Source organism: Sarcophilus harrisii, chromosome 2 (assembly GCF_902635505.1).
Source record: "Sarcophilus harrisii chromosome 2, mSarHar1.11, whole genome shotgun sequence".
Taxonomy (NCBI): domain Eukaryota; kingdom Metazoa; phylum Chordata; class Mammalia; order Dasyuromorphia; family Dasyuridae; genus Sarcophilus; species Sarcophilus harrisii.
In genome coordinates, this window is record NC_045427.1 from 216,023,584 (window position 1) to 216,047,439 (window position 23,856).

General features: G+C 34.2%; 1 protein-coding gene across 10 annotated transcripts in view; it reads left to right on the forward strand.

Annotated features, from left to right (window-relative positions):
- Positions 1–23,856, forward strand: part of DTNB (dystrobrevin beta) — a 333,753-nt gene that overhangs the window by 73,251 nt on the left and 236,646 nt on the right. For all 10 annotated transcript variants that reach the window (XM_031951429.1, XM_031951428.1, XM_031951432.1 and 7 more), the window contains exons 4-5: positions 2,160–2,373; positions 15,900–15,985. In XM_031951429.1, coding sequence (XP_031807289.1) covers positions 2,160–2,373; positions 15,900–15,985 — 300 coding nt within the window. The remainder of the gene's footprint in view (positions 1–2,159; positions 2,374–15,899; positions 15,986–23,856) is intronic.

Sequence of the window (23,856 nt, forward strand, 5' to 3'; positions counted from 1 at the left end):
TGGACATATTATTTCATTGGGAACCTCCTATATCAATGCAGATACTCAGTAATTTACAGTCTTGGAAAATTATATAGAGCATTGAAACGTTAAGTTACTTGCTTAGAGTTACAGAACTAAAAATCTTGTTTGAAGCGAGATTTGAACTCAGATCTTCTTGGCTTCTAGACTGGCTCTCTATCTGCTAAGAATTTTATAATCAGAATTTTATTCCTTACTCCTTTATGCCTAGTAAATCATATTACTTTATCTTGCATTGCCATATGTTTATATAGTGTTTTACAGTTTACAGAGTTTGCCATTATCTTCTTTAATCCTTATCACAGTTCTGTGAGAGGTAGAGCAATGATCTGAACCCTGATCTTGAATAAATCAGTTTTTTTGGACCACGGTTTCTTGATATTTAAAATGAGAAAGTTGTACTAGATGACCTTAAAGCCCCCTTCCAGAAATAGACAGGTTGTTAATCGACTCCACAAGATCTCTGATACCCATAATATCTTTGATACATCACAGGGTATCAGAGATCTTGTGGACTCAATTAACAACCTGTCTATTTATTATTCTTTCTGTCTTACAATTACAATTTCTGTCTATTTATTATTCTTTATACCACATTATTTCGTTTTAGAGTCTCTAACACCCTAGTCAACAAGTTCAAAAACCTCCCAGTTCTCATGACATGTATCATGTACCTTTTACTCTGTCTCAACTCCAAATAGTGAAAATCATACCTTGGATTTTACTATCACTTGTCATAAAAGTTTTTCACTTCTCTTCTTGAGAAGAACTCTGAAGTTCTTCCTATTCTTCCATCTATCCCTGCTCCTCACATCTAAATCTGTTTTTTCATTCTCACAATAATTTATGGTTATTCTACCTAGCCCATCATTCCTGGCCTGATCTCACTTTCTTTTCTTTCTAATTTTGATCTTGCAGATAATAATTTTAATTTTCTCTCTTCTTGAAACTGTTGCCTCCATAACTTCTTATTGCTCATACCTTGCCAAATCTTAGCCCAGGTTACCCTTACTTCCTCCTTTCTGAAACCTTTTTACATATTTCTTATTGATTCTGGAGGAAGAAATATAGCCATACTGATTGAGTCCCATTTAGATTTATGTTATCTAATTGCAATTGCTAATTGATGATGCCTTTATTCTAACATGAGTGACTCTCATTTGTTTTCTTCAGGATGTTGTGCAAAACATTAATTTCTCTCTTTAAGCCTATCCATTCCTTTTCCCTCCCTTTCAGAAAAGGACTTTTCTTGACTTCATAATTTCTTACAAGAAATTCTTACACATTTGTTTTGAGTTACCTTTCCTGTATCCCAAAGCCCTGTGACACCATTTCCCATTTCTCCTTCACATTAGTTTCTGAACTTGATTCTTCTGGCCAAGCCCCAAACTTTAATCTCTGTCTCCTACACCATCCTTGTCAAACAGTTACCACCTTGATGTTCCTAAAGTAAAAATGGGACTCTGTCATTCTTCTGTGAACAAGACAAGATTTTGTTGTTTCTGGAATAAAATACAAACTTCTCTGCCATTCTCAGTCTGGTTCCAACCTGTGTTTGTACAGTCACGTTATCGCATTCTTTCTCATGTATCTCAGCCAAACTGGATTACTTGCTATTCCTTGTACACAGTGTGCCTTTGCCTAGATTATCTTGCATGCATTTCCTTTTCCTTTCTTCCTTTTAGAATTTCTAGTTTCCTTCAAGCCTCATGGGACTCAAGTGCTTTTTCTTACACCATCTTTTGCAGATTCCTCCAGTTGTTGGTATTCTCTTTACCATCTCCTCCTCAGGAACCTGGAAATTACTTTATATTTCATTTTTATGTACTTTGTATTCGCTTATTAACTTATTTAACTTATCTCTTTATATATGTCATTTTCCCCAATGGAATGTAAGTAAACTTCTCTAAGTACAAATATTACTTGCTGGGTTTTTTGTAACTCTCATTGCCTAGCTCTGCCTTACACATTACATGGTAGACTCTTAATAAATGCTTGATGAATGAATGGTCAGCTGCCTTTTCTCAGAATTTTTTTGAATCTGTTTTCCTAAAATCCAAAATACGAATCTGATTGATGTGAAACACATTCTATGCTTTAAACTAGATGACAGCTGTTTTTTTTTTCTTCATTTTTAGTGCACCTTGTTGATATCTGGAACATGATTGAAGCCTTCCGAGACAATGGCCTTAACACACTGGAACATAACACTGAGATCAGTGTGTCCCGTCTGGAAACCATCATTTCATCCATCTACTACCAACTGAACAAACGCCTGCCTTCCACTCACCAGATCAGTGTGGAACAGTCAATCAGCCTTCTCCTCAACTTCATGATTGCAGCATATGACAGGCTAGTACTCTAGTGATTGGGTGCTTCATTTTGATAAATTCTGCTGGTTATCCTTTTTAATTTGGCCTTGTCAAATGTTGCTAACGGTAGAAGCACAATTAAAAGTAAATGCCATTGTCTATCTGTCTTTTTCAGTTATAAAACATGGGGGGAAATTTAGAGATGACTTCATTTCCTCCAACACATCATACATGTGTGTCACTAGCATGGAAAGAGACCATTCTTTGCCTTGAGGCTATCTAGCCTTAGTCACTGAATGACTGTGGACACAGTCCAACTGAGATCTGTTTATCTTGGCTTAAAAGACCAAAGTCTCTCCTTGCATCCAGAGCCATCTCCAGTTGTCCTTATTTCTATCTGGCCAATGGATCCAGATGACTCTGCAGGGGATACTAAGGAAAGTAACCTTACAGAGCCCTCTCTCATTGAAATCCAATTTACTTGTATGTCATGGCATCACCTCCTTGATGTCGTGGTCTTTTTCAAGAAAGAAGGGCTAACGACAACAGTTGACTCTCTGCTTCTCTGCAGGAGCAAATGTTTGGACTGACTTTTTCTGTTCTGTTTTCTGATGACACATTTATTAAGTTTAAGCCCATTTTAATGATAGCTTTTGAAAAATATTATTAGGAAGGTAAACTTATTGTAAAACAACAGCAACAACAAAAACTGTGTTCCACAACTTAAAAAAAGGTTATCCTTCTCCATTTTTCATGGTGATAGCAAAAGTTGGCCATTCTTCAGAAGATAGAAATATATATTTTTTAAAAGGACAAAGTTTAACCATTAGAACCTAGGGAGAAGAAAAGGAAATTTTCCTTTCATTCTCTCGCTTTCTTTCTCTGTAGAACCATCCTACAGAATTATATGCATCTGTAAAATTCCATTGTAGCTGTTATAATTTGATGACAAATATAGCATATGGGTAAATTATTTTGATACTTAGTTTTTATCACTATTTGTTTAAAGTTACTTCCATTAAGATGTATATCATTTTGGCATAGTTTCTTGCTTTTTCGTGTCAAAAATAATAGAAATTTGCTCTTTGAAAGTAAGGAATTTTAATCACAAAGTCGGCCAGATTGTTCCTATGTCAAAACTATTTTTTATTGACTTAATGGATACAGATTTTATTTATCCTCCAGGAGTAATTTCATTTTAATTGATAATATGTATTTTTTACCTAAGAAACCTTAGTTAAAAGTTGTTCTAAGGTAGGGATATGAAACATTTTCATGTTGCTGACCCATTGAACAAATCTAATGAGGACTTCCGTAATGTAAAATAGCAACTAAAGTTTTTTCAAGATAAAGAAAAAGAAAATATTTTACTCATCTTCTTTTATAGTCTATATCAGAAGAATATCACTTAGTAATTATAATCATAATGAAAATTGTTCTTTGGTTTTGTATGTATTTTGGTTGATTAATGAGAACAGATAGCAAGAGTAAAGGGAGAGTAGGGATATGTAAAGTGAAGGACAAAGGTATACAGAGAAAAATGCATGAAGTAGCTGCCAGTGTATTGGGCATTAGACCTGGAGATAGGAAGACCTGAATTCAAATATGCCCTATTTGTGTAATTGCCCACTTAATCTCTTTTTGCCTCTATTGTAAAATTTCTTTCCTTAACTTTAAAATGAAAATACTAATTCCCATCTATCTTGCAAGGTTGTTGTGAAGATCATATGAGGTAATATTTATAAACATTAATCAGTTGCCTGGAATATCGTAGATGCTTTATAAATACTTGTTCCAGCATAACAAATATATACACAGAGATTGATTTAATTAGTTTCTCCAGTGCAAAATATTTATTCCCAAAGTTCAGGCTGAAGCAACTGGATGACATAGAGGGTAGAGTGCCCAGCCTCAAGTTAGGAAATCTCATCTTCTTCATTTCAAATCTAGCTTTAGATATGTATTGTAACCTTGGGCAAATCACTTAATCCTCAATTTCTTCATCTCTAAAATGAGTTAGAGAAGGAAATGGCAAGCTACTCTAGTATCTTTCCCAAGAAAACTTCAAATAGAGTCATAAAGCATTAAACTTGATTGAAATGACTTAGCAGCAGCAACAAAGTATAGATTTTATTTATTTACTATGTCTTTTTTATGATGAAGAATATTTGGTAGATCTCTATAGAGTCAGCCAAGTGATGCAATGGATAGAATATTGGACTTGGAATCAGGGAGACTTATTTTTATGAGTTCAATATTTACCAGCTGTTTGACCCTGGGAAAGTCACTTCATCCTATTTGCCCAGATTCTCATCTGTAAAGTGAGCTACAGAAGAAAATGGCAAACCACTTCTATATCTGTGCCGAGAAAACCTCCAATAGGGTCATAAAATGTTAAACTTGATTGAAATGACGCAGCAGCAATAACAATAACAATTCTATTTAGAATATTTGGTGTTTGAAACCCTTTACAGTTTGTCTCTACCTCCAAGAATTTGTGCTCCATTCCTGGCTCTGTCATTTACTACTGTTGTGACTTGTGACCTTCATTATTCTGGATCTCCATTTTCTTATCTTAAAAACAGTAAGCTTATACTAGATGACCTCCAGAAATCTTTTTTAGCTTCATCTTCCTAGGGTGATTTCACATTAGTCTCCATAATATGTTCCATGTTTCTGATAGAATGGTCAATAATCTGTTCTCCATAGGTGACTTGCCATCTTTGCATAGGTATGCCTCCTGTTCCTGGAATTTCCTCTTCTTTCACTTCTGCCTTTTGGAGTTCCTAGATTCCTTTCAGTGTTCCTTCAAGTGCTAACTCTTACATGAAGTCTTTTCTGATTCCTTCTGTTAACATTTCCCCTTTGAAATTATTTTGTAAATATTTTGTATGGATTTATCTATATATGTGTAATTCTTTCTTTAACTGAATATAAATAAGCCCCTTCAGGGCAGGTACTATTTATATTTTGAATTCATATCATAGTATCTAGCATAGTGACTGGGACCTGACAAGTGCTTATTAAATGTTTTTTAATAAATAACAAAGTTTTTATTAAATACTTTCTGTGTTCACAGTACTATGAGCTAAGTGCTAGAGATGCAAATGTAAAAATTAAGACAATTCCTGCTTTCAAGGAGTTTACATTCTAATGGGAGAAAGAACACATATTGGAACTTTGAGAAGCAAACCAGATAGGAGAATTTCTAGTTTTTATGATTCAGTAGCAAAGCAGATGGTAATGAATTTTCTTTGATGCTTTTTCTACTGATAGAATCATATCAATTGTACCATTTGACAATATGAAAGACTTTGGGAGTAAGAATTTTCTTTTCTGGGTCTTCAGTAGCTGTGACTTCTGAGGAAGTAGAACAGTGTTACTATCGTGAGGTCACATTTCTACTCATAATGGTTACTTCCTGAAATGATGGTATGGGGATTATGCTAGAAGCAGGACCATTGGTTTGGGTGAGGGCTACCACTTTTAACATTCTGGCACCTTTTTGCCAGTAACACTTGGTCAATAGTTGGTATAGTGGTATTGAAGAATATGGATTTGTTTTCCCCATTGATTGCTCCACTTGATTGCCCAGGGTCAAAACACAGTGATCTGGAGCTATTCCCAATACTCACGGTTTCAGGTTCTCAGGATTTTTCCCTTAGTGATGAGGATAGATGGTTATAAGAAGCTTGTGTTTTGACTTACCTGGTCCATGTTGCCTCTGCCTTTCCTGTGGAGATTTCTACTAGACTTAATTTACTTGCCCCTTAGATTTAAAAAATTTTCTTAGTAAATCAAGACCTTCTGATGAAAGGATAGTAGTATAGTAGATTTGAAGAAAAAAATTACAGAATGGCCTTTGTAGGGAGAGGGATAGAGAGATCAAAGAGAAATAAAATAAATTTTATTTAGATAGATCAAAATAAAATAAAAGAATTACTTTGCTGTGGTGAGGACCCAGTTGAGATCGACAGCATACATTGAAAGTGGACTCATTTGGTTTGATTTCTTCCAACTCTGTTGGACAACATATGTGGAAAGGAGAATGTTGGTAGGATTGGGTTTTGGCAAGTCAGAAGAATTAAAAGGATAAAGGAGGAAACTGTATAAGACAATATACAGGTGAACTAGTTAACTTTTGAGGGTTCATATTGGAAAGGGAGAAAAGTGAAGTTAGAACCAGTATGATTTCAATCCTGAGGGATTGAGAGATTGGAGATTCCTGTGAAGATAAAGAACGTTTAGAAAATGTAAGGCTTTTCTGTAATCAAACTAAACACAGAGGAATCTTGTATTCTCCATATTGTCTAGTCAAAAGTAGGTGGACAATAATATTGTGTGCTATTTTTTCTCTATGATATCCTTATCAAGAATATCTGCAATGTATGTGTAGCAGATTCTTAAAAGAAGCATTTTATAGATGGGAGAGTAGTAATACAATTGTAATTGTTGATTTTTTTTCCCTAGTCAGTTTTTGTCTGATTTTTTTCACACTTTTGTTACCTTTGCATTATTCAGATATAATTATGACTTGAACTATCAGCATTTTTTACCTGTTGTGTCACCTCTTAGCACAACAATTCTTTTTGTATATTTGGTCTCATCCATTTCTTTTCCCTATTTCTGTTCTCTTCAGTAGCATTTTTATCTCCTATGAAATAAATACATCTGGAACTTCCTTAGACTTTTCTAGGTTCCATTATCTTTCATTATTCAAATTAGTACCATTTCCATTGTGCTGGAACCATTTACCATATTTGACATAATTAAAATTTTGAATAATGTAAATCTGAATGTATGTGAGACCTACAGAGGCTCTAATTACTTGAACTAATTAGGACCCACCTTTTAATTTCCTTATCTTTTTCATCCTCTGCAGCTGATAGCTGATGTTGATACCTAAGCTATAATTATTTATTTAGTGATCTTTTTGCCAGTATTTATAAGTACTAAAATATGAAATGGTGAAATTATTTCATGGGACAGAGAGTAAAACTAATTCTGTCAATTTCTTTAATTCCATTTCTATGGAGATCCTATGAATCATCCTTCTGCTTTCTGTTTTATGGTTTCATTTATAGTGAGCATGTCTAGATATTTAAGGTTCATTTCTTTGAGTAATGTGTCAAATTATTTATTGGGCAAAGATTTCACATTTAAAGCCAAGTTCAAGTTTATAGCACCCTCCTTCTGAAGTAGAAGGGAGGGAGCTTCTTATTACATCTATTCATGAATCAAAACGGCCAAAGATTTACCAAGTATCTAGTCTGTTAGTAATAAACTTCAAATAAAATCAAGGTTAATTTTTTTTATACTCTATACATTTTTAAAATATTATGAAAATAAAGATAACATATGAATTTTAATTGATAAAATTCTTTATGATTTCCATATCTTTAAATTGTAAAAATAACCGTATTAATAATATTATTAATGAAATAAATGATTGTTTTTTCAGATTTTATTTCTCTAAATACATGTTACCATTATGTTGAGACTGATATTTTATCTTTACAGTAACATCAGAAAAGTCCTTTTATGAAAATAAGAAGCTATTTAGTGATAAATTTTATTGCTTTGTATGATAAACTAGGATACTGTTTATTTACCTTTAGCCAAAATATAAGATTTGGGGGCTTAAATTATTATTTCATTATTAACAGTTCTTGTTCAGATAGAATAAGACCAAATATATTTATCTGTGACAAATAAGTTCTTCAGCCACTCACATTTAGAAATATTTAGACCTTCAACATAAAGTGAGAATTAGAGTGGTAAAGAGATTAATAAATAGGTCTTTATTTCTGTTTCATTTTCTTGTTTCATTTCTGGCAGTTTTTCAATTGAGAAATCTCAACAATATTATTTGGCACATTTATTACTAATAGCTTTAACACATTTATGTTGTCTTTTGATCATTCTTGATTAGGGAATAAATTAGAAGACCTTGCATTGACTTAGTTAGAGAACACCATTCTCTATTCTAACAGAGTAGTAATTAAATACCCATTTCTGGAGAAAATTTTTATTTGTAAAAATGAATTTGTTTTATCTCGTATTATAGCAAAAAAATTTTAATTTATCTAGATCAGATAGTATTATGTGCTTTACATGAGAAAACTTGTGCATTTTGTTATATGATTTTAAAAAGTTTGCTTTTTAAATGGAATATTTCTACAAAATTGGTTATTTATAACTCACATCTTCCTTCCTTTCTTCCTTCCTTCCTTCCCACTTTCCTTCCTTCTTCCCTCTCTCCTTCCCTCCCTCTTTTCTTTTCTTTTCTTTTTTTTTTCCTGAGGCATTTGGGGTTAAGTGACTCGCCCAGTCACTTGCCCAGCTAGGAAGTATTAAGTGTCTGAGGTCAGATTTGAACTCAGGTCCTCCTGACTTCAGGGTTGGTGCTCTATCCACTGCACCACCTAGCTGCCCCCGCACTCACATTTTTCTATGCAAATAATAATAATTTTTACAATCATTTCACACAAAGGATCACATTTAAACTAATGCTTGTAGTTAACGTGTTTTGGTCTAGAGGTGCTTTTAAGCACATATATACAGTGTGCCAGGATTGTGCTAAGCACTAGCAATTCAAAGTCAATCCAGACAACAGTTCAGTTCCATAAGGGCATAATTACTATGTATGTTTTCTCGCATAGCATTTTCATTTAAAATTTTTATCTTTTGAAAATTTATCTTGATACATATGGTTATGATACATAAATGGATATGAAAAGTTAAAAAAAAAAAAACCAACCACCTACCATCTAATTTCTAAGCTGCCATCAATTTCAACAATGTACATCTGTAATAAACTGAACATCTTTAATTACATCTTTCCTTTATTTCATTCACTTCCAGTACAAAATAGGGAGTTTTTACTTTCTTGATTAATTGATTCCAGATGTCTTTAGACATACGGGTAATTGACTTTTCTCACAATTTTATCTGCAAGTTGAACCATTTGAAGCTGTTATGCATATCATTTGCTAAGCATCATTTCAATTACAGTGGTAGTTGCAAGTAGCAGCAACATTTCAGTCAGTTAAGTCAGCTCCATGTTTCCTTAGATGTAGATATATATGTAGAGCTAGATAGGACTTTCATAAATTATTTGCTCTATTCTCCTCATTTTACACATGAGGAAACTGATCCAGGAATTTATTATTTGTCAAGATCACATGAAAAGTAGATGTTGCAGATGGGATTTTAGGTTGTCCTTTCAATTCAGTGCTATCTGCAGCTAAAGTATTCATATATAGTCTTCATACTTCTCTTACCCAGCAAAAGAAAAAGTCTCTTTCTGAATCAAGTTTCCATTATTCAACAAGCATTTAAAGTCCTTAGAAATCTACAACTTTACTTCCATACCCAGAATTCTATTGAAACTTAATTAATGTTGGTTGAATTTATTGAATTAAATAATAGTACAGGGTAAAGAGCATTAGATTAAAAGTCAGGGGATCTGGGCTCAAATTCCAGATTAATGGAAATTTGGCATTGAAATAGGGAGAGAAAGTAGTAATAAAAGCTAGTATTTATATAGTCCCTACTATGTTTCAGGTACTATGCTGGCACTTTACAAGTATCATCTCTTTGAAGGTAGATGCTATTTTTATCCTCATTTTTCAGTTGAGGAAACCAAGGCAAAGAGAGGTCAGTTGACTTCACAATGGGATTTGAACTTGGTCTTCTGACTCCAGACCCAGCCTTTCTCCACTATACTACATAGTTGCCTTGAGAGCAAAGCAAAGATAGTGGTTGTCATATTAACTTTTTTCAGATGTGAAATCTAATTATATTTTTTAGGGAGAAGGAATTAAGCTAACATAGGGAGAAATTGAAGGTGCCAAGAATGAGTAAGATAGTAATAAAATAAAGTTCCAGAGGAAACCTGAAATAATAGCTTTATTTAATTTATTTAGCTTTAATTTCCTTTATTGCCAAAAATTAAACATGGTCACTATCTCTTCTTTCCCATTTATATCCCCCAAAGCTGTCTTATAAATAAATGGTAATGTTAGAATTAGTGCTAGAAGTATTTTAATGTTTCTGAAGAGAAAGACTCCAAAGGTCTTTTGATTTTTTTCTAATTAAGTTAAATCTGTTATAAACTCTTTATAAGAATGTGAGCCCTTTTGACAACATACGTTACCACTGTATTATTTTACTGCTGTCTTAAAAACAGCAATCTGCTAGTAATATGACGAGTGTGAACATGTAATAAAAAGCTTCTGATGTTGTGTATAGAACCCTGAATTTGGTGTCAGGAATAAGTGAGATCAAAGCCCGTCTTAGATACTTCCTAGCTTTTGTGACCTTGGTGCCATTAAATTCCATCTTACTAACCTGTCTGACACCTCATAGATGGTTCCAGCTACTAAAGGCAATACTAGATAGTCCTTGTTCTTAACTTTGGTCTGTGCACAGAGTTGCCTGACTGCACACAGAACCTATTCTAACTCACTTTTCCTTTTCCTGTATTTATCAGTGTCCTTACTGATATGGTCCTGGGTTCTTGCACAGTCTATGAGTGGGGTTCTCCAGAACTGAGTCATGAGGCTATTGAAATATTAACGGGATGCATCTCTTTATGCTTTGCTAGGGGGCACCCTAGCTCATAATGTTTAAATCCTGGATGATCCCCCATTTGTAAGAAATACAATATCTTACCAAGAACTCTACTGATTCACTGATGAATACAGGAAAGATTTATTTTACATTCTTGCAAGAATGGGTGTCTAGATGAGCAGACACATCTTTGAATCTCCAAAGGCAGCATTTTATTCCTATCCTGAAGCACGTCTATCCCTTAAATCCCCATTAATTGGATATTACAGAAGTTACAGGATGTGAATCTCCACCCTACATAGCCAGTGCTTGCTCCCAAGGACATTCCATTCTAAAAGGGGAAAGGTAACAGAGGAAGGCTAGGAGCAAAGAACAAAAGATTCTTTTTAAATCTCAGGCCACAAAGCCTGAACACAAAAGTCAGTCACGGCCCACAAGGAGCCTATATTCTTTTGGGGAAAAATAACTAACTTCCATTCTTGATTATTCCTTGATGTCTTTGTGAGTTTCAGTTTTCTAATTTAAGTTTCATTTCTCCAATTTAATTTTCATAACTGTGGAAACCAAATAAATACCCATCCATTTCTCACAGTACCTAGATGACAGCAATATCCTGCTGGTGTTCTGCCTGCTTCAAATCTTCTCAATCCAATACATCCTCCATTTATCCAGTAAAGTGGTTTTCCTGAAGTGAATAAGCTCCAGTGACTACCTATTGCCTCAGAACAAAATATGAAATATTCTGCCTGGTATTCAATCCCTTCATTACCTAGCTCCCTCCTAACTTTCTAGTCTTCTAACATCTTATTCTCCAAAAGGTAAACTTTGGGTCCAGGAGCTTTGGCTTCCTGGCTCTTCTGCAAACAAGACTCTCCATCTTGGCTTTGGGTATTTTCTCCGTCTTTCTGCCATGCCTGGAACACTCTCTCTTCTTCTCCAACTACCGACCTCCTTGGTTTCTTCTAAGTTCCATTTAAAATTCTGCCTTCTACAGGAAGCCTTGCCTAATCCCTTTTATTTCCAGAGCCTTCCCTTGGATAATTATCTCCTATTTATTCTGTATATAACTTACTTTGTATATATTTGTTTGTATGTTGTCTTTCCCATTAAACTGCAACCTCCTTGAAGGCATGGACTACCTTTTGCCTCTTCTTGTATCCTCAGTGCTTAGCATATAATAAATACTTAATAAATGTTTATTGGTCTGTTAATTGATTATCAAGGAACTTAAATTCTACTGTTGAGAAATAACACACACATATATACCTAAACATAAAATACAAAGATAAATGCAAAATAATTTAATGAAAAGGACACACAAATGAGAGAATTAGGAAAGGCTTTTTAATGGCATTTGGCACCTGAATTTATTCTTCTTTTTATTTTATTTTATTTTCCTATTTTTTTCCTCTTTAATCCTACTCTCATCTCCTCCAAGCAATTTATAGTTAAGCTGTAGATTTCTCTCTTAATTGAATCTTTAAGTTTGACTGTATCTTCTTTACTATCCCTGCTAACTATTCTGTTAAAATTCTTGCTTTGTCTTGCTATTACTTAACCTTCTCCTTTATCTTCTTCCCCTACCCCTTTTCCCTTTATTTCTTTATAGATTTTCAAAAAGGCTATACCCTCGATAATATATATATATATATATATATATATATATATATATATATATATATAATGTTTCTATTTAACCCATTCCTGATGTAAATAGTTTTCAGAACTACAAGCCCTTCTCTTTCCTCTAATGCCTCTGTTTATTATTCTGCACCTCATTTGTATAACATAATTAGTTTTTATTTTTTTCTAGGTGGTTTTGCTTTTTAGAGTCTACTCAACTCTTCCCCTTTCTTTTGATTTACCCAGTTGCTGATGTCAATCTTAAAACATGTAGTATGCATTTCCATATAAAAAACATAATCAATTTGCCCATATTAAGTTCTTTGAAATTAATCTTTGATATTGGCTCTTCTATGTTAAATTTTCTATTGAGTTCAGGTTTGGTTGAAAGAAAGTCCTGAAAATCTGTAGTTAGTTGAATGTCCATTTTTTTTCATTTAATATTATGGATAATTTTGCTGGATATGATATATTTGGCCACAAGTCTAGTTCTTTTGATTGCTAGTAGGTATGATTCCAGGACCTGCGGTCTTTTATCATGGTTAATGCTAAGTCCTGTAAAATTCTGATTGTAGCTTTAACATATTTGAATTGTCTTTTTTTCTTGTTTCCTGCAGAATTTTCCCTTTGACCTGGGGGTTTCAAAATTTGATAGTAATATTCTTATGTGTTTTCCACAAAGAATCTCATTGAGAGGCTTTTCCCCTCATGTTCTATCACTCTAGGACAATTTTCTTGGCTTATTTCTTGCATTATTGTATAAAGGTTCTTTTTTTGGTCACAACTTTCAGGTAGTCCAGTTATTCTTGTATTTTCTCTTCTTGACCTGTTCTCCAGATCTATTGTTTTTCTTATGTTTCACATTCTGTTTTATTTTTTCATTCTGAAGTTAATATACCAGTCACCTTTGAAAACCTAGCAGGTTTAGGTCTGTATGCAGACACTTCAGAGCAGATTAATTAACCTATAGCACCATATGAGCAAATTGCTTCTGCTGCTATCAAACCATGGGGCACTCTGTCAGGAAGACAAGATAGAGGGGAAGTCTTCACGAAAATAGTGCAAGGTCCAAATGAACCCTTTGCTGATTTTGTGAGATGTCTGCACACAGCTGTCATATAAACTATTGGTAAAAATGCAGCAACAGAAATTATGATAAGACAATTGGTCTTTTATAGCTTCACTGGCTTCTCCTTGCACAATTCTAATTTTCAAGGAGTTATTTTCATCTTTAAGACTCTGTATCTCCTTTTCTAGTTGGTCTACTTTTTTCATAATTTTCTTGATTTTTTTTTCTTTTTGTTTAGTTTTTCCTCATTGTCTCTCATTTGATTTTAGAATTTTTTGAGTTCTCTAAATTTTCTCTCAGCAGGGAGCCATTTCACATTACACTTTGGGGTAGAATAAACTTTTTTTACTTCAGTGTCCTACTTGGAAGATGAACCTCAGTCTACCCTATTCTCATAGAAGGTTTCTATGGTTGGGTTCTTTCTTCTTTGCTGTTTTTTTTTCTTTTCTTACATGAGAAGCATTAGTGTAAGCACCTCTAATTGTGTGGTGGAGGGATGATGCCTCTTCTTTCACTTCAGCTCTCCCCTCTGACCTGGAACCCCTAACCAAAAGCTTTACCCTCCTGCAAGTGCCTGCAGCCAGTAGCATCTCTGCCCCACTGTCTCTGCACTCACCAGGTGTGCCGGTTCCTTTATTTATGGATTTCTTCTCATGTATGGTGGGAAAAAGGTTCAGATGTCATTGTCTAATAAAGGGCATTGAGCAGGAGCAGCAATTCATCAGTTGGAAGTAACACAGAAAACATAATCCTCAAAAAGGAAGACTGTCCAGGAGAAGATGGTGGTCAACAGTGTCAAATGCTGCAGAGGTTATGATGGATGAAGACTGGATGTGGCAGGAATGATATCCATTAGTGACTTTGGACAGTGCAAAATTGAATGATTGGGTCAGAAACTAGATTGGTGGCAAATTAGTATGAGTGAAACCATTCTAGCTAAGAGTGTTCCTTGATTATTCTTCACTTCCTTTGTTTGCTTTAGCTCTTTTCCTATATTTTCTTGTCAGTTTTACAATAGCAATAAATAAGGAAGAATTTAATATAATATTAGCACACACACACACACACACACACACACACACACACACACATGTGTTATGGGCCAGAACTCTGAACTTGAATCAAAGGATTCTTACAAGACACCAAGTCTGTGGACTTGATTGAGACAAAGGTTATCTAATTTAGCATGGGTCAGTATGATTGATTTAATCCTACAAGAGAAGGGCCAGAGAAAACAAGTGCACTAGATAAGCTCTTGGAGGCTGAGACAGATTCATTCCATCTCATCCACCTTTGTGGTAGTTGGAGGCTGAAGCACAAGCCGTTGGACTATTCATTTCCATCTTCATCAGCCTTGTGGTGGCAGGACTGTCCTCCTGCACTTCCTCAACTGAAACCAAGACTTCAGAAGCCTCCAAGAAAGCTAGCCGAAGCCCCAGGAAGAGAGACAAGACTTGGAAAGAGACAATAAAGGATTTAGACTTTAACACCTGGCTGCACTTGTGATTACACTGAACTGAAATGAAGGCTGCTTTCAGAGAACTCTAGGAAATTGAACCAAAGAGAACATTACATATATATACACACACACACTCATTACCATTAGTGTGTATACACACACACATGCACATACACACTGCTATTAAAATCCTTCCTACCTTTTTAGGCCAGTAACATGTCATGTCTAATAAAGTGCTTCATGACCAGTGCTTCATGACAAGGTTGAAATGCTGATCCATCTGTCTATTAGCAAATTATAATTAATTCCCAAAGGCATTTTTAAAGCAAGAGAGGAATTATGGTATAGTAGATAGCAAGCTGGTTTGGAAGCCTGGGTTCATGTCTCATCACTGATAAATACTGGTCATATGAGCAGTATTTAGCCTCTCAGGGCTTCCAAGCAACTGTCTAAGACGGTAAGTTGCAGACAAAATGTTTACTTGAATTGGTAGGAGAAGTTTTTTCACCCGACAGATGTCCAATCCCTCTTCATTAACTAGTGTGGTCTTTTAAAAAATTCACTACCAAATTACTCTTATTAGTCTTAATATTATTGTGTTAGTTTAGAAAAAAGCCATGACTCAATGTGAAAATAATCCAGTGTTTCCAAGAATTCCAGAAAACATTTCTGTAATACTTGAATTTTAATAAACTCCAATACTTTGAGAAATTTCTATCACATGAACACTGACAGCCCGACACAGATTATTAACTAGTTGCTTTGTCTTTAGTAATTCCATTTGTTTATTTGACTTAATGGTTCCAGATAGCAATTATTTCTAATGTAATTTATTTTGCAGTGAGGGCCGCGGAAAGTTGACGGTATTTTCGGTTAAAGCTATGTTAGCAACCATGTGTGGTGGAAAAATGCTGGACAAATTAAGATGTAAGTATTTTCTTCTTATTTCAAAAATTATTTTATCAGTCTAGCCTTTATACAGTCTGCAGTTAATTTTTAAAATGTTTGAATTGACACATTGCATTTCTTCTGTGCTTTGTTCCTAGCTAGCTGCTCATGTCAAATGAACTTGTAATTAATGTTGAGTACTGTTCAGATGAAACATTTCTGACCAATTGACTTAATTCATTTTCTATGAACAGTCTTTCATTTTTAAGAGTCAGAGTCAGTAGAATGACATTTATTTTGTTTACCTCTCCTTAATAGGTTGTATATACCAAAAGCTTTATAGAACAACAGGAAAGTATTGATCTCTTTTATTTGGAGCAGAAACTTGAGTTTTGTTGTTGTTTATTTTCCCATTGTTTATCCAAGAGTATTTATTATATTTTAGCTATTTATTAATGGTGTATATCTTAGATACTTAAGGTCTGATGATCTGTTTAGTTTTTGTTTTTTAAAATCGTTGCTTCTTTTCTCTGTGGTAACTCCCTTTTGACCATTTCATTATTTCTTAAGCCCTTTCAGAAGTGTTTAGGAGAAAACAGGAAGTGAGATACAAATCTAATTTTACTTCTTTTTTTCTGAGAGATTTCATAAGTGAGGGTGAAACACTTGATTTACAGGACAATGTGATGTCAGGTGTGAATCTCAATTGTCTGTATCTTGCATTTTATCATGGTAGTGAGTGTTGCCTACATTTGTGTTTTAATGAAAGGTTTTGATCTCTAGGATGATCTCAATTAATTGAGAATAAAAAAAGGTAAGAACAGCATTATCCTTAACCACAAAAGGTTGAAAGCATTTCATGATTAAGAAATAATTAAATCTCCCCTTTTTGGTGATTTATAAGATAGTACCTACAGATATTGTGTTTGAGAGTTGGAATTCATTTTGTAACTTCTCATGCCAAACTATAGCAGTAGAGAGAAATATAATAAAATGAGATAAATTTTTGCTATATTTGAGGAGAAAAAGAAACTAAATTGAGTTTTTTGGTGGAAGTGATTGAAAAATGTAATTTGCAGACTGCCAAAATTAATTAAGAGTAGAAAACCCCCTGAGAAATGTGGAATTAGTTGTATACTATGCATGATCAATTAATCAATTATTATTAAAGGCTCACTGTGTTCTAAGCAATTGGAAGCAACAATAGCTATCTCAGCCTTTAGGTGGGGGGAATAGGTTGGTTTAAATTATATGGAAACACTGCTTTTTGTGAATGATAATATTCTACTACATTTAAATAAAACGAGATTGGCAATCATGGTGAATGAGGTACCATAATTACTCTAATTTCTTCTTGTTACTATCAGTTTGGGGAAAATGTGTTTTTATGTTCTAATTGTTGTGCTTATATGTACTGAGTTTATATGGGTATCTCTGAAACTCAGATGGTGACAGTTTTCTTTAAATGGTCTCTAAAGTAAAATCTCAAATGGAAGAGGAAAATTAGCTAAAAGGCAGATGAGTAAAACTCCACTGGGGGAGTTCTAACAATATACTTTCTGTGATGTGCGAAGAGTCTAACCTTTTAGATTGCTTGCTTGAACACTATGCCAGTTAAATAAAAACAGTAATATGCTTTAGAATTTGTAAAAAGAATCAATATTATTGTTCTTTTTTCTAACAATAACTATTATGTTTCACATCTCCAGTGATACCAACAATGACTTGACATACATTCAGATAGTTGATAATTGAAATTTTTATTTGGAGGAACATAGAACATAAGATCATAGATTTAGAACTTAAAATGACCTTAGAGTCAAACTCCCTCATTTTGAAGATAAGAAAACAGGCATAGAATAAAACACCTAATTAATGTCTGAGACAGCATTTGAACTTTGGTCTTTCTAAGTCCAAATCCAGCATTCCATTCATGATTCCATATTGCCTCTATGTAAAATGTTTTTTCTTCTCCCACCATTTCCTACCAATGCAGGTCCATTAATAGATATTGTTAATATCTTAGTATTTCTGATTACTTAAATATTTGCTTTTGACTGTAATAAGTCTAGACTGTAATAAGACTGTAATAAGTTTAGTTGGTACAGATTTGTACAGAAAGCCAAACTTTGTGATATTTGTGATAATCCTAACTTTTCATTTACTATAAACTCCATAAAGCAATACAAAAAGGAATCACATTGATCTGAGGCACAATTCTATTGCTTTTTTTTTTTTAAAGGAGCTAATTGCTATAAGGGGTGTTAAGGGGATGAAGACTGACCAACTGTAGCTTCCACAGCAATACCTACAATCACTAGAGTTACAAGCAATTCCTTTGCATTGAGCCTTTTGTTATGTTTTGCTTGGGGGAGAAATATATTTTAGGGCTTGTATCTTTTTTTTCTTAAAATATATTTTTAAAAAAGACAAAAGCCTATCAAGTGAAACATTGGATGGAAGATTTTCTAAAATGTATACATTCACCTCTGACTTCCTAAATGGAACATTTATTAAGTACTTAACTTCCTCAAGGATTATAGATAGTGACTAAATGCCTCCACAGTTATGCATTTTTAAAAATATATACCCACAAATTCTGAAAAAGGCAAGGTAATAGGAAGGAGAAAAAACTTATTACTTGGAATGATTAGTAAAGGCTTCACAGATTAGGTGGCATTTCAACTGATCTTTTAAGAATTCTGAGAGGCAGAGATGAAGACGGGAGTAAATTCCAGGCATGGGAGCTAGCTTTTAATCTCTTCATATTTCCTCAACTCCCACTTTTTTTCTAGCACCCTTTTATATATTATCTTCCTCCTTACAATGTAAGATCCTCGAGGCAAATACTGTCTTGGTTGCTTGTATTTGTGTTTGTTTGCCATCACTTTTTCCTTCCTTCTTGCCTGCCTGTCTCCTTCTGGCCTTGCCTTGCTAAGAGAACATCCACTAGGCAGTTGATACTACAAGACTAAAATTCAGGAAAGAATGCAAGTATAAACATTCATTAAGGTCTTAAGTGCTAAGCATGGTACTGAATTCTTGTAATACAAATAGAAATCTAATACAGTTCCTACTCTTGAGGAGCTGACATTTTAACAGGGGAGATGGCACAAATAGGAGATTTTCAGCTACAAGTAAGAGGGAAAGATTCTCTGGTTTTTAGGGTGTTATAACAGATGTAACAGATACATTATCTTATGTAATTGCCACTGTTAGAACTATAACTATTTGATGTTGAACCCTTTGACAATGTTAAGAACTTTTCTGGGTCTTCATTTGCTAAGGGTACATTCCCTGGATGGTAATTGTAGAGATTATACTGGAAGTATAGGTTGGGTAGTCTGTGAGGATGGGTCTAGAAGAAACTTCTATTCCAGGGTTCCTGAGCTCAGGGTCTTAAGCTCTTTCCAAAGGAATTTGAAGGGAGAGTACTGGTCAAGATTGTAGTAATGATTTTATTTACCTGTTGCTCCCTTCTATACTTCCTCAGTTGTTAGATAAGCTAGGATAGTTTATCTGCCCTTTGAGTAGCAGATAGTGGGAATTCCTTCAGCAATTTTCATCATGGGAGTAAGAACACAGAAGATTTAACCTGTAGCCAGGGATTGGCAAGGTATAAATGATATGGCAAAGATGAAAATGATTCAAAGGTAGCACAAAGTATATAGTTGAACTCTGAGGTCAAGACTGTAAAGAGAAGAATGTAAAGCTAGAGCTGGAGTATAGACTGTGAATGCAGAAAATTAAATAGATTAAATGTTGGAATCCATATAAAGACCAAGTTTAGAAGGAATGATCCAAAAGGAGAGATAAAAGAATTGGAAAGCATGATGAGATAGTTTGAAATCATGGAATTGATGTGGCTATTAGAAGGACTATTCCTTTTATGTTTGTTGAGGGGGGTGATAGAACTGGAAAGCCAGAATACTTTAGTAGCAGTAGGAGCAAGGAATATACCAACCAAATCATTTTCCTAGCTCTCTTTGTCAGGAGACATGAGTCATAAGAGAAAGAGCAATCAGCAGTGTGGATGACCAGGAATGTCTTCCAGACAAGTTTGAGTGAGTGCACAAAGACATATGTGTGAAAGTAAGAGAAATAGGATAAAAGGAAATTAAATCATAGGAAGGTTCTAGAGGGCAGGTAAGTGGTAAGTGAATAGAATAGTGCATGTGGAATCAAAAAGGCTTGTCTTCAGATCTGGCTAATCTCAGGCACTTAATAGCTGTGTAGCCCTGGGCAAGTCCCTTAATTCTGTTTGTCTTAGTTGCTCATCTGAAAAATGAGCTGAAGAAGAAAATAGCAAATCACTCTAGTATCTTTATCAAGAAAACCACAAATGACACTGGGAGTTTGACATCAGTCAACAACTGAGATTCTAGAAGAAAATGTAAGGAAATAGCAGAAGGAGGTAGACAGTGAAAATACAGAGAGGTAGTAGTAAGAGTTTAATGCCTCAGCATATAGCACTTTGCTCCTCTGGAGCTCAAAGAGCAGGAAGTAGAAATTTGTTGGCCATGTACTGGGAAAAACCAACCTCCCTGGTTCTGTGCGATAAGTTTAAAATGGCAAAATGTGAAGAAATTGGCATTAATATACATGGTTCTTCTCATTCTAATAACAGGCCAACTTAAAGAGGGGGGTATGGAGCTGGGGGTGAGGAGTGTGGATATCTAGTGCTTTATGTTAGAAGTCTAAATCAGCAATACCTGGTGATTCAGTTCTTGGAATTGAGACTGAACATGTGGAGGATATCAGCTCCTTAGATTCATCTAGTCTAGGATACAAGGCATAAGACACACTCTGTATGTATTCCATATACTGTGTATTTGGCTCCCTTTAGCAGGTCAAATAAAGATATGAAAAAATAAAGATAAGAAAAGTATTGGGGCATCTACGTGAAGTAATAAATAGAGCACCAGCCCTAAAGTCAGGAGGACCTGAGTTCAAATTTAGCCTTAGACACTTAACACTTCCTGGTTGTGTGACTCTGGGCAAGTCACTTACTCCCAATTGCCTCAGCAAAAAAAAGGGGGAAAAAAAAGGAAAAAAAAGGCATTAAAAAAAACAACTATTGTATAGCCTTTTAAGAATTTGTGCTTTGACAAAGAGACCTAATTCAGCTTCAATTGATCAATGATGGACAGAAGCAGCTACACCCAAAGGAAAAAACCCTGGGAAATAAATGTAAACTGTTTGCATTTTTGTTTTTCTTCCCGGGTTATTTTTACCTTCTGAATCCAATTCTCTCTGTGCAAAGAAACGGTTTGGTTCTCCACACATATATTGTATCTAGGATATATTATGACATATTCAACATATATAGGACTGCTTGCCATCTAGGGGAGGGGGTAGAGGGTGGGAGGGAAAAATCAGAACAGAAGTGAGTGCAAAGGATAATGTAAAAAAAATTTCCCTAGCATGGGTTATGTCAATAAAAAGTTATTATAATAAAAAAAATAAATAAAGATATTGGATGAAAAAAAAGAATTAAAAAAAAGAATTATTTGTGTTAAAACTAAATGAGATTTAAGTAAGGATATTAGGAGGTTCTCCTTTGAATAAGTGAATTTTATGACCTCTACATATCTAGTGCCTTATATTTTGGTTCTTTCCTTGGTTTTTGAGAATGTTGCAGATAGTTTCAGATTGTCTTATAAATTAAATGTTAATGAATTAACAAGTAACAGAGGGTTGTACTAAATGATCATTCTTTGGTACTTTGATGATGTATTTTTCTCTTATCTTTTGCTCATATTTTCTATTGTCTTCTATTTTTCAAATCATTGATTCTGTTCTATGTAATATTTATCTTTAATTTTCTTTTGCCTTCAGATTCATATTCATTGTGCCTACTTATTCAGTATTTTTCCTTCTTCCCAATTTTGCCTTTTCTGATCACATTTTTGCCTCTCATTTTTCTAGTCTATCTTTTTTAAAAAAATTATTCTTTCTATACTTGGCTATATAATTTCCTTTAGTATTAGATAACATCTCTGATTGTTGTCAAAGACTTGAGGTAATTTACAATTAGATTTTTTTTAGAACTCATCTAAGTTCTCAGTCCTCACATATTATTGTGACTTGGTGCCAGTTATATGGAAGTGATGACAAAACAATTTGGCAAACTTAGGAATCTTTGTTTCTTTTGTTCATATGTGTATATATGTACATATGCATATATATAAGTATATATTTATATATGTACATATGCATACTAAATTCTGAGGGAGCATAGTTAGGACTCTATATACTTAGAATTATTAACAAAATATAAAATTTGTTTTAGCATAGAGACTAAACTGAGAATATAAAAATTTCAAAGCCAATTTAGATAATTATCTAACAAAGTAAGATTATTTACTTAAATGTAAATGCAAAGACGTAACTATTTACATCTTCTGGATTCTGAAATATCTTTTAGAGATGTGTTTAATCAGTCTGGGACTCAAATCCCAATTGCTACAACCCATAAGAATGTGGCAGGAAGCAGAATAAGAACATAAGTACAGAAGAAGAACAGATTTGAAATTTGGAGATGTGAGACAGCCCTCATTTCTTTACTTCCAATCAGTAGAGCTTGGGTAATTCCCTGGGAAAACATCTTCACAGTTAAAGGTTCTGATAAAGGCCTCATTTCCAAAATATATAGAGAACTGACTCTAATTTATAGGAAACCAAGCCATTTTCCAATTGATAAATGGTCAAAGGATATGAACAGACAATTTTTAGATGATGAAATTGAAATCATTATCACTCATATGAAAGAGTGTTCCAAATCATTATTAATCAGAGAAATGCAAATTAAGACAACTCTGAGATACCACTACACACCTGTCAGATTGGCTAAGATGACAGGAAAATATAATGATGATTGTTGGAGGGGATGCGGGAAAACTGGGACACTGATACATTGTTGGTGGAGTTGTGAACGAATCCAACCATTCTGGAGAGCAATCTGGAATTATGCCCAAAAAGTTATCAAACTGCATACCCTTTGACTCAGCAGTACTACTACTGGGCTTATATCCCAACGAGGTACTAAAGAAGGGAAAGGGACCTGTATGTGCCAAAATGTTTGTGGTAGCCCTGTTTGTAGTGGCTAGAAACTGAAAAATGAATGGATGCCCATCAATTGGAGAATGGTTGGGTAAATTGTGGTATATGAATGTTATGGAATATTATTGTTCTGTAAGAAATGACCAGCAAGATAAATACAGAGAAGCTTGGAGAGACTTACATGAACTGATGCTAAGTGAAATGAGCAGAACCAAGAGATCATTATATACGTCAACAACGATACTGTATGAAGATGTAATCTGATGGAAGTGGATTTCTTTGACAAAGAGACCTAATTCAGTTTCAATTGATCAATGATGGACAGAAGCAGCTACACCCAAAGAAAAAACTGGGAAATGAATGTAAACTGTTTGCATTTTTGTTTTTCTTCCCGGGTTATTTCTACCTTCTGAATCCAATTCTCCCTGTGCAACAAGAAAACTGTTTAGATCTGCACACATACATTGTATCTAGGATATACTAGGACATATTCAACATATATAGGACTGCTTGCCATCTAGGGGAGGGGATGGAGGGTGAGAGGGAAAAATCAGAACAGAAGTGAGTGCAAGGGATAATGTTGTAAAAAAATTACCCTGGCATGGATTCTGTCAATAAAAAGTTACTATAATAATAATAATAATAAAAAAAAAGATAATATAAGAAAATTCTCAGTGACCCAATCACTGCATTAAGTATCACTTTTATTCTTTCACAATAACTGCTATTCTGAAGCTAAGAGAAGAGGGAGTAAATATAGGGAAACAAACAGAATGGCAAACCAATAAATGGAATAGATAAAACTGAGAAAACAAAGATAACTCAATTTTAGCCAAAAAATAAAAACA